At 41.3% G+C, this 15,882-nt stretch overlaps 1 protein-coding gene across 4 annotated transcripts in view; it reads left to right on the forward strand.

Moving 5' to 3' along the window:
* Positions 1-15,882, forward strand: part of TENM2 (teneurin transmembrane protein 2) — a 479,299-nt gene that overhangs the window by 416,135 nt on the left and 47,282 nt on the right. For all 4 annotated transcript variants that reach the window (XM_041488023.1, XM_041488020.1, XM_041488021.1 and 1 more), the window contains one exon: positions 9,685-9,831. In XM_041488023.1, the coding sequence (XP_041343957.1) occupies positions 9,685-9,831 (147 nt within the window). The remainder of the gene's footprint in view (positions 1-9,684; positions 9,832-15,882) is intronic.

Below are 15,882 nucleotides of genomic sequence, written 5' to 3' on the forward strand. Positions count from 1 at the left end.
TAAACTGCAGGAGAGCTTTTCCAGTGAGTGACACCATTAAAAAGGATTTTTGCAGAAACTTCCCGAGTGCTTACAGCAGTTATTAGAGTAAATTGGATATGCACTGTGCCCGATTAAGCATATTCCCACACATGTGTTTACCCTGAAAGCCAGAGCTGTCCCAGGTTCTCTTTGCTGGATTGTGATCTGTGAGATCTCAGAGTCAAACTGCATCAAACCTTGGGGAACATTCTGGTGTCACCTTGTCAGCTGCTGGTGGCACACGAGTGGAACCTGCTGGAAATTCCCTGCAGCCCAAGTCCAGCAGGATTGTCCTGGTGCTGAGCGGTGGGAAAGGGCTGCACTCTGCTCAGGTTCACAGCTCTGAACAAATGGGCATTAGCTAAATTAAAGCCTAATTAATATGGTTCCAACATGCTCCTTGAAACGTGGTGGCAGTTGAGCTATAAAAAGGGACATTGACACCATACCCCAGTGAAATTATGGGAAACAGGCAGAGTGGGGTAACCTAAATTCTGATTTTATTTGAACACTGAGGATCAATAATGCTGGTCTTCAGGGCAGTCTCATATTCTGGTACCTTTTCCCTGGAACTTTTCTAAGAAAAGTGATAACCTGGATGGAAAAGAAAGATTTCTTTGACATCTGTTTGTTATATTTAGAGATACTATGAGCTACTCACATCTGCATCTATTTACTGTTCTATATGCATCTACTGTTCTCAGTATTGAAAAGAAAGAGTTTATCACACAAAACTGTAGCAAATTGTCTTTTAGATGTCCCTTGCATAGACCAGAGATTTTATTTATTTCGTAGTAGTAGTAGTAGCAGTAGTAGCATTAGTAGTTATTGGAAATTTCTTTTACCTGATCCTTGCTTCTGCTTTTCCTTGTTTTGTTGGATTTTTTTTTTTAACTAAAGCAAATATCCTGACAATACATAGCTCAGCACTTTTTTGTTTGACATGAATCAGTGAATGGAGTTTATTAATTCAATTTACTGATTGTCCTGGTCACACAATCCTATTGCAGATGAGGCAGTGTGGTCTCCAGATCTTGTGGCTTCATCTCCCACTCTCTTACCTTGTGTTTCCCTTCCTAAGTGCTCTTGGAAAACAGTCCCAGTGGAAGAAGTGACAACCTGCCTGCCCCAGGATGGCTTAAAAACTGTCAAATATAGATGCAAGGCAATCAAATTAAAAGTCTCATTTGTGCTTCTGATGGCTTCTACAGAGAAATGGAAAATAAATGTTCTGCCCAGCAGCAGAAAGACTTAAGTATTCGTTCCAGAGAATTAAGGACACTTCTGGTGAGGCGAGGGGAGGAGCAGAGCCATCAGTTGCCTGGTAGTAAATATGTTTAATGTAAAGCAAGCAGAGCTTAAAGAGCTCGTTTATCTTCCAAATTTCTTCCAAGAGCAGATTAAATACTCTTGGCTTTCTTGGGGGTGAGATGGAGAAGATGAGCTCCCTTGTAGATCAAAATCACTTTCACAGATTTATTTAGTGTTTATATATCAAAGCAACTGGCTATATCTGAAGGATTAGGAAGTTTCTTCCTTTGCCACATAAACAGATAAAAAAGGAACAAAAAGAGAACTGCTTTATGCATGCATGACTTAAAGCATTCATTTGTGAGCACCACATTTTTATTTCTGTAGCTTTTATTAGTTATTTGAGCAGTTGGTAGATATAAAAATTGGAAAATTTTATGATATTCGTGAGGCTTGTGTATATTGACAATGGATGCAGAATGGTGCCTTGCACTTTAGAATTAAAGGGATGTTTATAAAGTGTATTTTACGTACTGAAATATTCATCCTCTATCCTATATCTGCCAGACAACTCAGCATACACAAACACTCACATAACTCAGAATACATTGCTTATCTATTTTAATTTGTTTTGCATACATTGCCCATGTGGTGGAATACTGCTCCTAGGTCATAAGCATTATTTCATACTTTATATTTGTTTATAGTCAAACTCCATAAATTCTAGCCATAACAAACGTGAGATATATTTATTTTAATATTCAAATACCCATTATTTTTTGGCCACTTGTAATCATATTTTAATGTCATGATGATTCAGGATTGCTGCAAGCCAGAAGGCATAAAAAATTTAGTGTATTGCTGCTATTTTTCATTCCAAAGTATTCCACAAAACTTCGTAAAAACTTCTGGTTTTTTCTCTGGCACTTTCTTTAGGATTTTTCTTTTGGACAATTGGAATGTTGGAACTCTGAAATCCAAACCCATGCAGTGTGCGGCCATTTAATGGAATCAATGTGATTAATACTTTAAGAAGATCAGCTGCAAAATATAATGCACATGTCTAAATAGTGTTTTTCATCCTGAAGGGATTCCAAAGTTCTCTACCAAATTTGAGGGACAGAATGTACTAATCTGCTACACAGTAATAGAGGAAACTGCCTGCTTCTGTTAAGGCTCATATTTATTCTTCTGTTAGAGATAACCTGCACACTTACCCGGGATCAGCATTTGCATACCTGAAAGTTAATTGCTAAATTATAAATTCTATGCAGGCATTAATATCTAATGAATAGCAAGCAATTATATTTTAATAGTGCTTGAGAAAACTGGGATTCCCTGCCCTGAGAATTATGAAATATAAAGCTCTAAAACTGAAGGGATGATAGATAATTCAGTTTAGAAGGGATGTCAGCAGGTCAGCTGGTCCAACCTCTCCTTCAAAGTGGGGTGGTTTTGAGGTCAGACACCAGGCTGGGGCCCGTGGATTTTAGGGCAGACTCCCTCCAGCCCCCCTGCAGGCTGCACCTCTCACTGCTGTGCATCTTCTGCAGCGTATGGAGCTGCTTAAGCAGTTTATAACATCTGCTTGTTCTCACTGCAGCTCCCTGCTTGTGTATACGTGTGTGTGTGCACAAATCCCATTCCCCCGCATTACTGAATTCAAACTCAATTTGAAATACTGATGAAAACTACCATTAAGTAGCACTGACAGAAGGGGAGCAGTTCTGTTAGGTCACTCTAAATGCTAACTTGGGTTACTGAGCATTTTGATTGACTTAAACTCCTCAATTTGGTAAAGGTTTTTGTACACTAAAGGAGTTACGGTCAGAGAAATGCAATTAGCATTTGGAGAAAAAGTGTGTAATGAGATTTTTATTTTTTATCTTATGTGGAGGTTCTTATCTAAGGAGGAAAGGAATTCATTCCTCCTCTATGCAATATGTCAAGGATTTGTAAAGTGAAAAAAGTATTTTGAAGCTAATGATTGAACTGAGAATGTCTTCCTACAAATATCCTAAATTACATTAAGTCTAGATTACATTGTAATTAGGTTAGATATTCTTTCAAACATGAAGTCAGTGTTTTGCATGTTGCCCTTAAATTGACTGAATTTACACATTCTGTCTGATGGGTCACTTTATCATTATGCTGCCACAAAACTTTTTAAATAGACGTTATTTTAGAGATAAATTCAGCTTGAGAAGGCTTCTTTCTCAGAAAGGATATTACATATTATGAAGGATGATGCCAGTGCTTGTATGTGATATCAGAAACATTAATACAATAAAAGATTATGGTTTTGGTAGTAGTTTTATGAATGCAATTTCACCTGGAATTATATTCTAAATGGATTTTGTTACAGTAAGATTAATTTGAAAGACCCAGCTATCTTAAATACAAATTTTTACTGCATCTTTTATATATCTTTTTATTGGGTATATGAATAGGAGTTGGATATGAGTCTTGTTTGAAAAGAATACACTGTGTAACTCAAATATGCTGGTAGGGTCAAATTTTAGCTTCTGCTCAAAATTTCAGCAAATAACCTGCTTGGCCTCTGGAAGGAGCTGAGTGGCTCAGCTGCAGCTTTTGGGCTACAGCAGTTTCTTAACTTACATCTCACATAACTTATTTGTTCATGCTGGTGCTCAGTTGAACTCATCCCCTGATCCGGGTAAAGCCATGGTGCTGGGCTCTGTGCAGGAGGAGAGGTGTCTTTGTGCTCACATTGACAATTCTGGGGTGCAGAGAGAGCCCTGCCTGCTGTCACAGAGCGCTGGGACTGCAGCATTGCAGAGGCTCCTCAGTCTGATCCCTGACCTTCCCATAAGGCAGTCTCCCTTCCTTCTGGAAACTGTCTGTGTATAAGCAGCCCAAATTCTGGGCTCAGCTGAAGCTCTGTGTGTGTACTCAACATTCTGAGCAGACATGGGCATTTGATTGGTTTCTGTTTGGTTTCCTCAAGCCTCAGGACAGTGTAGCACAAGCTGTTCCACTCCTTTCCCTGCCCAGCTGTTGGCAGCTTGGAGGGGTCACACCAAAAGCTGGTGACAGAGAACTCTCTGTTGTGCACAAGAGGGAGACCTCGAGGGTGTCTCCCCCTGAGTCACAGGAGCCCTTTTGCTTGAGTCACTGAACATGAAGTTGGGTAACATGGAAAGTTCTGGGAGCAATCCCTTGTTAACAAAGTGTGAAGCTCTTGCACCCCTGGGGTTTTCTTCAGTCTCAAATGTTTGTGTCCTCTACTGCAACATGAGTTTCCCTCTCTTTTTGTTTGTGTGTGTGTCTCTGTATCTTTTTTTATTTCTTTTCCTTCAGAAAGATGCAAGTGACTTTACTTGAGACTTACTTTTTCATACCAGCAGTTCCCTTTTGTGTGATCTTTACTTCTCTTCTAAACAGTCACACATTTTTTCTCCTATTTTTCTGTTTTGTTGGGAGAGTTGGATGTTCCCTGTGTTTCTGCCCTTATGTGTAGAAGACTGGATTTGCAGGATAGATGTTATGAAATGCATATCCCAGGCAATTTAAGAAATCTTACTTAAAATTCCTAATTGTTTGTCTGCAGAGGAGGTATTGGAGTGGAGGGTTTCAGGGCTGTTTAAAGATACTTTTTGGCCTTTCTTATTTTTTTCAGCCAGTTCAATAAATACAATTGTAGCTGGGCCAGTTTGTAGTTCTAACTCAGGCACGTGTCCATCTGCACAGAACATCTACAAGTAGATGTTTATTCTTTATTTCTTTGTTTGATGTGTAGCTTAAAGGAATATTTAGGGTGTTGAGCAGTTTTAAACAAAATGTTTTCTCTAAAAAAAATAAGAAGCAGCAAGGCAGCCAGTCAGAGCACGCTGGTGACAAACACTTGAGTGCCAGGGAGAAGCCCCTGCTGTCTGTGACCCTCTCTGGAAGCAGCAGCTCTGCTGTGGTACGTGGCAGTGGCACTGGGCTCTGTGCAGCACTGAGAGCCGGGCTTCATTCTCAGCAATTTGTCAATCAGTGTCACTGCCCTGCTTCAGAGCCCTGGGCTGGTGCCTCTGCATGGCTCCAGCCTGTTCTGGAACTGTCAAAACTCACTCACAGGGGCCTCACCTCTCACTCAACCAGCACTCTGGTTCGTTGACATGTGTTTCATTCCATGTTTGGGGTTTGAGTTTATTTCAGTTGAAGTATTACTCTGTAGAAAATGACTTGTGCCTGTGCCTACCATAACACTGTGTCATTTTTATTTGTATGCCCTTTCTTTGGCATTAACTAAGCCCTGAAGGCTTTGGAATTGAAGGATTAAAAAATAACAATAGCAAATAAAAAGCATGATTTTATTTTCAATGTTGCTAGGTACCTCATTCTATGTACCTCATTTATTATTTGCTAGATAGCTGTAGGCATACCAGCAGCTCACCGAAGGAATGAACAGAAAATATGGAAACAGTGATTATCCTCTAAAATCCAAATTAAACAGGCTATTGTCATTACTGCTTTTATGTCATTTCTCTAAATTCTTTAGGTACCATCATATCCCAGACTACTTTTATTTGCTCCAGTTCTGTAGTTAACAGCTATAATGAGAAGATGAGAATTGAAATGTAATTTAAATGTTCCCCTTGAAACTTGTGTGCATCCTGTGAGTGAGGGAACACTGTATGTAGAACGTACTCTTCACTGCAGGGCTTCTTCCCACACAGGACCACCTGATCCAGCCCCAGCTGAAGTCACTGGAAAAGCTCCAGTGACTGCCAGCAGGCTTTGGATCAGGGTGTGTGAAACGAGGTCATGTGGAAAGATAAACACGAGATATGTTCCAGATGTAGCTGTGCACATGTGCACTAAATAGGGAGAGCTGCTGGGAGCCCACTCTGCTGGGAGCTGCGTCGGCATAAATGGCCGATGGCAGAGGCTGAGAAGGACTCAAAAGACACCGGCTCTTGATTTACTTCTATTTTTCCATGTACAAACTGAGCAGAGGCTAAAAGCATAATGCTTTTCTCTAAGTGTCTCTGAGATACCACTTAGATTTTTTTTTTCCTTCACCTCTCCTATTCTTTTTTTTCCTTTCCGTTATAATAAGAGGCTACCTCTTCCATCAGAGTTTGGAAACTTATAAAGAGAAAGGTTTATCTAACTTCTCTTTCCCTGGCTGCCCTTTCCCTCCCTTTTTTTTCAGAAATATTTGCCCCACCATAAGTGGAAGTTCTGATGATTCTGACTGAAGCCACAAATTGGTTGGGCAGACTTTATGGTTTAGTTTACTTAAAATGTTTATTTTGGAGCTTAAAGTAGTTTATGCAATGAAGAATCTATATATGCATAGGAAGCTGGATATGTGTATTTGTATGCCTGAAGTTTGGGAATACCAGAGTAAAAAGGAACTCTGGGCAGAATTTATCCTAAATTGGATTAGAATTCTTGGTGTACTGCCTAGATACTGGAAATTAATCTGTTGAGTTCAAAAGTGAACTAATCACCTTACAATTCAATCTCAGAATAATTTCACTGTAGATGAAAGCTGGGAGTATTCTCTTGTAAATATATCTAGCACCCTCCATTTTTGAACCAAGCACAGTCTATATTATGGTTTTTGATTTCTGATATCTCTCATATGTTTGTTGCAAATTCCTGATGCAACACTGGAAAATCTTTCTGAAATCTTTCTTGCTTTTTTAATTGTGAATTCATATGTATTTGTAGTAAAGTTCTCAGCTTCCAATTCCACAGGCAAACTGGAGATAGAGAGGAGGGAGGCTGCATTAGTGTTTCACCTTCAGCAGCAGCAGCTAGAAAAGTGTGAGACACTCGAACTGCTGTTGCCTGTACTCTGCCTGTTCTGTGAATAAATAGGTTGTCAATCTAGCACTTTAAACAAGCACTTTCTTCTTTTTTAATCTTGCTTCTTGACATTTTCCATTAAGCATTCTGTAATGGAAAAGATGAGGAGAATTTCTCTTACACACCAGGAATAGCAACCTGTCTGCTTAGCACCAAGGGCCCTTTGCTGTGCGGTGACTGAGAGCTTCATCCCACGCTGGATTACTTCTTGAGATGAGATGCTGATAGCCCTTCGCTGTGTGACTGTGGCTGCCTGGCTCTGGGAGAATTCCCCAGCCAGCCAGGAGGCAGCACATGCTGAGTGTGGCTGCAGAATGCAGGCAGGCTCTGCCAAAGCACCGGGCACTGGGTGTGCTGCCTGCAGTGAGCTTGCCCAGCAAAGGCCACATCTGTCCAGCTGTGCCACTGAGCCTTGGCTCTGAAGGCACCTCAGACAGGCACTCTGTCACCTTGTCCACCCTCCAAACCCCTTGATGACCACCAAGCCCATGAGATGTGTGGAAATCCTGTGTGTGCAGAAGATGTTCATCAATAATAATTACTGCTCACATGCACAGGTAGGAAGATTTAAATAGAGATAGTGCAATAGAAGAAAACTATTATTACTACATCATAATGGAGCTCTGTTTTCCAGTTGCTCTAACAGACTAGAATGCTGTATAGATACTTTCTTGAAGACAAGCAAAACCAGAGATCCATATATGCACATAGGCATCTACAGAGACATAACCATCCAAAATACGTAATTAGCTGTCCATTACTTAAAGCTGTTTCAAAGCTAATTCATCATTAACTTAATAGATCTTTTAAGGAAGACATTATTGCCCAAGCACTTAGATCTTATTGTAGTGTACTGCCGTTCCTTCCCTTCTTTCTGATATTTATGCTACTCAAACACCAGGTCTGTCTTTGGAAGGCTGCAGTTAAATAAGCTCTGTGGAGGTAGCATCGTGTTTCCTAGCAACACCATGTCTGTGGCAGTGATGCTGCCTTCCCTCTCTTCTCTAAACGCAAAGTCATGTCCATTAATCCCCAGCTGCACTTAAAACTTTTCAGGGATTTTGCTAGCTCCCTACTGTTCATGTTTTCATTTTGCTCAGACGCTGCAAGGCAAACTGCTTCAGTGATTTAATTCTTGTCGGTGCCTCAGTAGAAAACCAACCACATGGGTATATTCACAATTACTATTTGGTTTTCATTTAAAACAAATAATTTGTCCTACACCGTGCTGCCTCCCCTCAAACATTATCATTATTTTGGTCATTCAAACAACCTGATAAGTGGAAGATATAAACTAAATGTCTTGAAAATCTATTACCTGTGCTGCAAAAGTAACTGATTTTTTTTTAAGCTAAGGTATGTAGTGGAAAAATAATCCTAAATTTAAGTGAAAGCGGCTTTTTTTTTTTTTTTAATACACAACATTGCTGAAATAAAACTTGTAGGACTTGTTTCTGTCTGCTGACAACTTTCTGTGTAATGTCAACTGAATAGTCTTTGACCTCTTGTGATACCAGCTGTGTGAGTTCCAGAGGTATCACTTTGTTGTATGGGAAGCTCCTGCAGCATTGTGAGAATGAGTCTGGGGTCAGAGAAACTGCTCTCTGACTTCACCTGGCTACAGCCAAGGCAGCTGGGAGGAGCAGGAGGAGACAAACTCAGAGCTGTGGCTTTCTGAACAGCTTTGTAAAAGCACACACCTATTGTCAGGCAGCACAGCCTTCCTCCTGCTCAGAGAGGTGCTGTGAGAGGTTGGCTGCAGCCTTCAAATCTTCTGTCACTCCACAGGCAAATACCTTTGTTGATGGATCTGGTTGTATTTACCAAGGCTGTTGTTTGGTTTTCTTACCTTTTTTTCATAATGAGTATTCAGTAAGATACAGTAATGTCTCCTGAGATTCATTTACTTACAGGAGAAAGGAGTTGAGGTATTCTATCACCTATGAACATTTGTTAGAACATGTAAGCAGCTTAGCTAATTAATATTTTTCTTCCTAATTTGGCTCTTGCTATACAATAAGTCATGTGATATTCATAGTCAATTCAAAACAGTCATATTTGAGGGTATATCTCTTCTAATGTGTTTTTCAGAAAGTGTAAGATGTGACACCAAAATATAAGTAAACTTAGTGTTAAATAAGTAGGTATTCTAAAATTACCATCAATGAAGGAAAATATAATTTATTTATTTAAGTAAATAAAAGTGTTTATTTACACTTTATGTTTAGAAACGTTCTGGAGAATAATGCAACACTCAGTACACAAAGCCCTCTGAGCACTGACGATCTTGTTGAAGAAGATGTTCTCCCTCGTGTACACACATACAGAGGGAAAAATGAGACACATCTTCTGTCATCAGACTGTCATTTCTATCAGCTCAAGGTCTGGACCTTTAGAGGGTTCTTAAAACATGTGTACAGCAGGTAGGGCTCCTGAGCTAGGTCCCCATTTCTGCAGGGTGTCCCCTTCCTTCACCGAGCGTTCCTGCCGGTGGCAGGGCCGAGCCTTTTTGTCTGCACAGTGACACGGCCTGAGCGCAGCGGGGTGGGGGTGCCCGGGGCTCACCTTGTCCGTTTGTCCTCGCAGATGGCTGCCCGGACCTGTGCAATGGCAACGGGAGGTGCACGCTGGGCCAGAACAGCTGGCAGTGCGTCTGCCAGAGCGGCTGGAGGGGGCCGGGATGCAGCGTCGCCATGGAAACCGCCTGTGCCGACAGCAAGGATAACGAGGGAGGTGAGCGAACCTTTCCGTCAGGCCGAGCGGGCGCGGGGCTGCACACCCCGGCTCGGGAGTCACTGTCCTGCGCAAGGGTGGCACTGCTGGCGGGTGTCGCGTTGCTCTCCAGCAGAGGACAGCGGGCTGTGGCCGTGCGGGACCCGCAGGGACCCCGGCTAGCGCCAGCCCAGCCCGGGCGGGGAGCGCGGCCCGGCCGAGCGGAGCTGCCTGCTGCGGGCTCCGGGGCCCCGGCACAGGAGCGCCCCGTGCCCCTCGGGGCGGCCGGCAGAGCCACCGCGCTGGCCTGCTCCTCTCCTTCCTGTGCACAGCCCCTGCCACACTGTCCCTTGATGTGCACAGCCCCTGCCAGGCTGTCCCTTGCTGTCCCACAGCCCCTGCCAGGCTGTCCCTTGCTGTGCACAGCCCCTGCCAGGCTGTCCCTTGCTGTCCCACAGCCCCTGCCAGGCTGTCCCTTGATGTGCACAGCCCCTGCCAGGCTGTCCCTTGCTGTCCCACAGCCCCTGCCAGGCTGTCCCTTGATGTCACCCTGCACAGCCCACATGCCATGCTCTACAGGGCTGGGTGAGGTTTGCTCAATGAGCATGTAGGGCTGACATCCCTGCTCTGTTTTCCCTGCCCTGTGTCAGGCATATCACTATTAAATATAGGATGTGTTCTGTGTTTCCCTTCAAAGATGTTTTTCGGGTTTTGTTGAGCCTTCCTTGGTGGCCTCAAAGCAGTTCTGAGATGTTGTGCTTTATAACAAAATCGGTTCATTTGCTCCTTCATTTAAAGGAACTTTCTTATTCATTTCAAAATAATGTCTTTAATAAGTCACATAGATTCTTTTCCATGTGCTTCTGCTCTGCTATAAACCAAGCATCAGACACAACTTTTTTTCCTTGAGACTCCTTCCCTTTCCTTTGGTCAATAATTAATCTAAAGAAAACATCCGCTGTTTGCTGATTAATAAATATTTTATAAATGTATTTCCTAAAACTGCAAAGCAACATTGGGCTGTATCAAGGGTAAAATTGTCATTAGGCTGAGTGCTTTAATTTAAGTAAGTCCCAAACGGAGGAACAGGTGTATTTGGTTTTGATTACATGATATTAACCACACCTGAATATCATCAACTTGTTTTAATTTGTAAATCCTCTGTTAGTTCCTTGGTTTCACACGCTCAGTACTTACAAAAGTATTTTAGAAGTTCTAAAGCTATTTCAGTTTCAGAGAACTAGAACTTGCTTTATAGCTGTTACTGAATTTTGAAGAGCAGAATGTAACTGCAAGAATACATTAATTGGCTTTTAAGTATACAACAAAACCCACTAAACTTGTGTTAATATTCAGCGTAGGAAACTAAAAGGTGAAATGCTTAGGTTTGTAGTTTTACATGCTTTGAAGTTTATAAAGGGAAATTTGAAAATGGATGTATTGTTAGAATCTCCTCAAAGAAAGGAAAAAGGTTGGAAATGTTATTAGAAAAATTGGAATAAGAGGTTTATTTATCTATCCAGGACCTTATTTTGCACTTGTAAGACAGACAGGCAAGCAGGGGAAAAAATGACCAGTGACACTATTCAGCTGCTCATCCTGATGAAAAACTGTAGAGCTGTAAAACTTATTCAAGGAAGGTAAACAGGAGCTCATCAGAGGCAAAGAATACAGAGAGAATTGCCATACAACAGATACATAATATTATGAATTAATAATTAATGCAGAATTGTATATTCCATTGTCATGTGAGTTGCATGGATTTTGGTTTACCATAGTAAAGCACCTGAAAGAAAATTAGTTGGTCTAGCTGAAGGCTGGAAAGGCTTAGGGGAAAACTCTCCAGATGTTCTCAGTGTTTGCATTTTAAGTAATTTTTTTCCAGAGACTAGGGAGCTTGCTGCTCATGGGTTCTTGTGAGTGTAAACAGTTTGAAAATTTAAGCTTGATCCAAGATCCAAACAGCCTGAGAAGTCCCTTTGACTCCCATGTTTTCACATGGGGTTTTTTGATAAGGTGGAAATTAATCTCTTGTTTTCTGGCTCTTTGCTCAGCACTTTAATTCAATGATCATTCCTGCTCTTAATAGTCTCATCCTTATTAATTTCCATAGAATGTTTGTATGAGGGAGCTCAACACCTGTTCAGCTGCTGTTTCTCCTCAAGCTTTTCAGGCGCTCCTGAAAAACCAGAGGCACTTTGAGCCACGCTGTGTTTCCTGCACACTGCTCCCCTCAGGCTGTGCCACTGCAGTGCTCTCAGTCTCTCCCATGCCTTGGTGATTTGTGCTGCTGCAGTTTGCTCAATTATATTTTGGGGTTCAGATTTCTCTGAGATGTCCTGGGGTTCTGTCCCACGTGAGCTGTGAGGACAGAGGCATTGTCCTGACCACCCGTTTGTCAAATTCACAAGAACTACAACAAAACTCGAACAGAAATATAATTTTAATCACTTAATGATTAACATCTCAGAATACAGTCCTGCCTTTGCCTAGGATGCACTGCTCTGAACATGTCTGGTTCACTGCACACCTGGGCAGGAATCTGTGCTCTGAGCTCTGTGTTCACAGGGGAGGTTGCAGGAATGGAGAGGCTGAAGGGGCTGCGTGTGTTCTGTGCTTCAAACTGCACCTTTATGTAATTGTGACTCTATATAAAGGAACAGATAAAATTAAGTTTTCTCATTAGACAAAGCTGAAAAGTCTACTATGGGAATCAATAGTAAAGACCCAACTAGTTACCAGAATGCCAAGTTTCACATAAAATGCAAGTTTATTGGAAGTTAAAGAAATTGCCTCTTCTCCCAGTCACTCTTTCCATTTGAAACTCAGCTGAGTTTATTTGCAGCAAAGTGTTGAAGTCATTTGCTGCTCCATTACCAACATTGCTCTGTTAACATAAGCAAGTAGTTCTGGGGTAGTACAGAACACACAAGCTGTTCTTTTGGAAGGCAGTAGGGTAGCTAAAAATATTTTTTTTCCTTTTTCCTAAATGAGGTCTTTTCTGGACAGCCTCCTTCCTTTCTGTCCATCTCTGCATATTGTTAAAATGCAATTCCTTCAGCATGTCACTGAAAGGGAACTATCATTTCCTGTCTTCTGTGGCAGCAGATTTAACATATTTTGGAGCTTTTTTCCCTGTTCAGCCATTCTTATTGCAATTGTATCTCACAATCAGATTCAAATGCCTAGGGCCAAGTCTTCATTTTATGGATGTCAAGGAGAGCATTGCCACTGACTCCAGAGGGTTTCCCATTTGTCCTGCTTTGTCTTATTATCTGCCACAATGCGAACTCCATACCATAGTTCAAAAAGAGAAAAATGAAAGATTATACTTAATATTTTCTTTCCATTTTAGATTAATGTCCTTCTGTTGGTTTATTCCTAGAAGAGGCAGATGAGTCCCCCTCTCTTTTAGACTTACAAATCTTCATTTTAAATGAGATGTCAGTGTGGATTACTGGCATAAATAAAATGTGATTCCAGAGCAGCGAGAGGAGAGAGTCTCCAAAGCTGCTTCTCCTCTTAGGGCTGTTCAGGGTGAATGATCTGAGGTAGCACTGGGAAATTCACCTGCTTGTGTCCTTACCATCACATGTCAAATCAAGATATGGGCTTAACTAGGTCTGGAAGTGCCCAAGGCCAGGCTGGACAGGGCTTGGAGCAACCTGGGATAGTGGAAGGTGTCCCTGCCCATGGCAGGGCTGGCACTGGATGAGCTTTAACATCCCTTCCAACCCAAACCAGGCTGTGGTTCTATGATTCATAATGAACAGGTTTAGGGTTACTATGGTGCACAGGCTACTTTGCTGAAAAAACTTGAAAGTCTCTTATTTATCTTTCTGGAGGTTTTTTTGCTGTTTTTTTTTTCTCTGTAAGGACAAAGCCTAACTGAAAAGTAAGGGGATGCTGGTATGGACTCACTTTGAACATCTCTCTAAATTGGAAAGTGCTTCTCTTTTCCAAACCATATTTGGATTACATAGTTTGCTCACTGTGGCTGCTTCTAAAGCTAATATCTTCCCTTAATCAGTCCCTCAGTAATCTAATCATTATTAAGCATCTTTTGGAGGGATTAGAAATAGCTTTATTTTAAGACCTGTAATTGTGATTACAATATATAATCCCCCTAATAGACACGTATAACCCATTTAATTCACCGTGGCTTTATTTTAGGAAATTAAGGCATTACTGATGGTATTTTTAGGAATGGGAGAGAATATGCTACTTTTTGCATTCCTATTTCTTTTGGCATGTTGCACAAGCCACTGCTGTGGCTGTTTATACCCATCATTTTTCAATAACTATTTTATAATAATTTGCTTGTTCCTAAATAGAAAAATGTTTTTAGTCTCCTTAAATTACTTCTGTTTAACTAAATTTCACCTTAGGCTTTGCAGTGCTTCCAGCTGCATGAGACAATGAGATACACAGCAAAACTCAGATGTCTTTCCTAAAGTATAGTTTCACTAAATGTTGGATGCAGTTGATATCCATCACATTTAGGAATCTCTGTCCCGAGTGTCTTGGGATAATTTGGGAAAGAGATTTACGAATCCTGTCCTCTGCAGAGGCAGCCTTGGCACGAGCCCATATTGCCCACTGGGGCTGCTCTTTCTAGGCTTTCCTTTTCCTTCTTGTTCTCTTCTCCCACCTTTTGCATCGGTTCAAATTCACTCATTTTTATAGTTTTATTGGCAAGAAAGTTAAATTATGTCAGAGGAAAACAAACATCAAATAAGCAAAGTCCTGCTAAATTTGTCTGTTCCATATTTGATCAGGATGGAGAGGGCAGGTGCAGGCAGGTTAAAAAGATATAAATTTTTAAAAAAGCTTAAATGCAATCACTGCTTCTATCACTTCCCAGATCACATTTCTCCTCACAATGTAATTATCTGGACTAAAATTGGTAGGAGAAGGAAAGGAAACAACCCATAGCAGTATAGAATACTAAGCCAAATAGAAATGAGGAATTTCTTATTTGTTATGCAAAGTGGCACATTCTTTTTAAAATACATTTTAATTTCTTTTCCGCTTGGCTTTCCAAAGAGAGATGTGCATCTCTCAGAAGGCAAATTTTGCCCTCCAGTTTTTTACTCCTTATCTTTAACCCCACCAGGAAGTACAGTTGGTGGTAATTCTGTTTGGCACTATACATTAAAGATAATGAATTAGAGGAAGGCAACTATCTGCTCCAGTATGAAATCTCTTCAATTCACAAGAAAAATGCATTTCTAGTGAAGTTCACTGTCAGGACAGTGCTCTTGACTGATTGAAAGGCTGTTTATTTGAGTTGTCTTAGAAAACTCATCTCTGAAATTAGACAGAAGGAAAATAGAAAGAAAAGAGAAGTGTCTTCCTGCAATAAACATTTAGAAAAAAATTGCTTTTAGAAAATTACAAATCCTGTGACTTGATACTGCATCAGGCTCGTGACATTTAAGATAATACAAGTATTTCACAGCACAAAGGCAAATCATGTAATTTAGCTTGCCTCAACAAGCATTGCCTCAGCAGGGGTCTCTAATTCAGCACAGACAAAAGATTTTATGAAGTTCTCAATATAAATACCCAGAATACTCTTGGCACAGAAAATACCTTTCCCAGAGCCTGTACAATAGTCAGTTGTGGAACATTAAATGCAATCAGGAGCTGAAATCTGTAGTGGATGGGGGCCAGAGTCAGTCACGTGGGCTCGGGTATAAAATCTGTATCAAAAGTAGGCACTCAAATTTTGACAAGAGATAATGAGTGTGCTTGTGTGTGATTGTGTTACAGCTCCATGTCAGCCTCTAGTCACCCTCATACACATTAGCCAGCTTATCCCTTCCTCTCCCTCTCGGGATGTGGTCTGCAATAACTCACTCTCACAACTGGGGAGAAAGGAAAGCAAGGAGCTCAGAGCCTGCAAATTCCGTGGTTTGAGAAGGCACCAGCATCCCTGTAGGTGTCCATGTGCACTGGAGCTGGGCAAACATTGTTCTTCAAGGTTGTTCTCACTTTGCAGACCTTTGGGTCAGCCTGGCTCTGTGCAAGGAGTGGTTTGGAGTTGGAGCATTGATTTTCCACAGGTTC

The sequence above is a fragment of the Pyrgilauda ruficollis genome, unplaced genomic scaffold (genome assembly GCF_017590135.1).
Source record: "Pyrgilauda ruficollis isolate IOZ18807 unplaced genomic scaffold, ASM1759013v1 scaffold86, whole genome shotgun sequence".
In the NCBI taxonomy this organism is placed as follows: domain Eukaryota; kingdom Metazoa; phylum Chordata; class Aves; order Passeriformes; family Passeridae; genus Pyrgilauda; species Pyrgilauda ruficollis.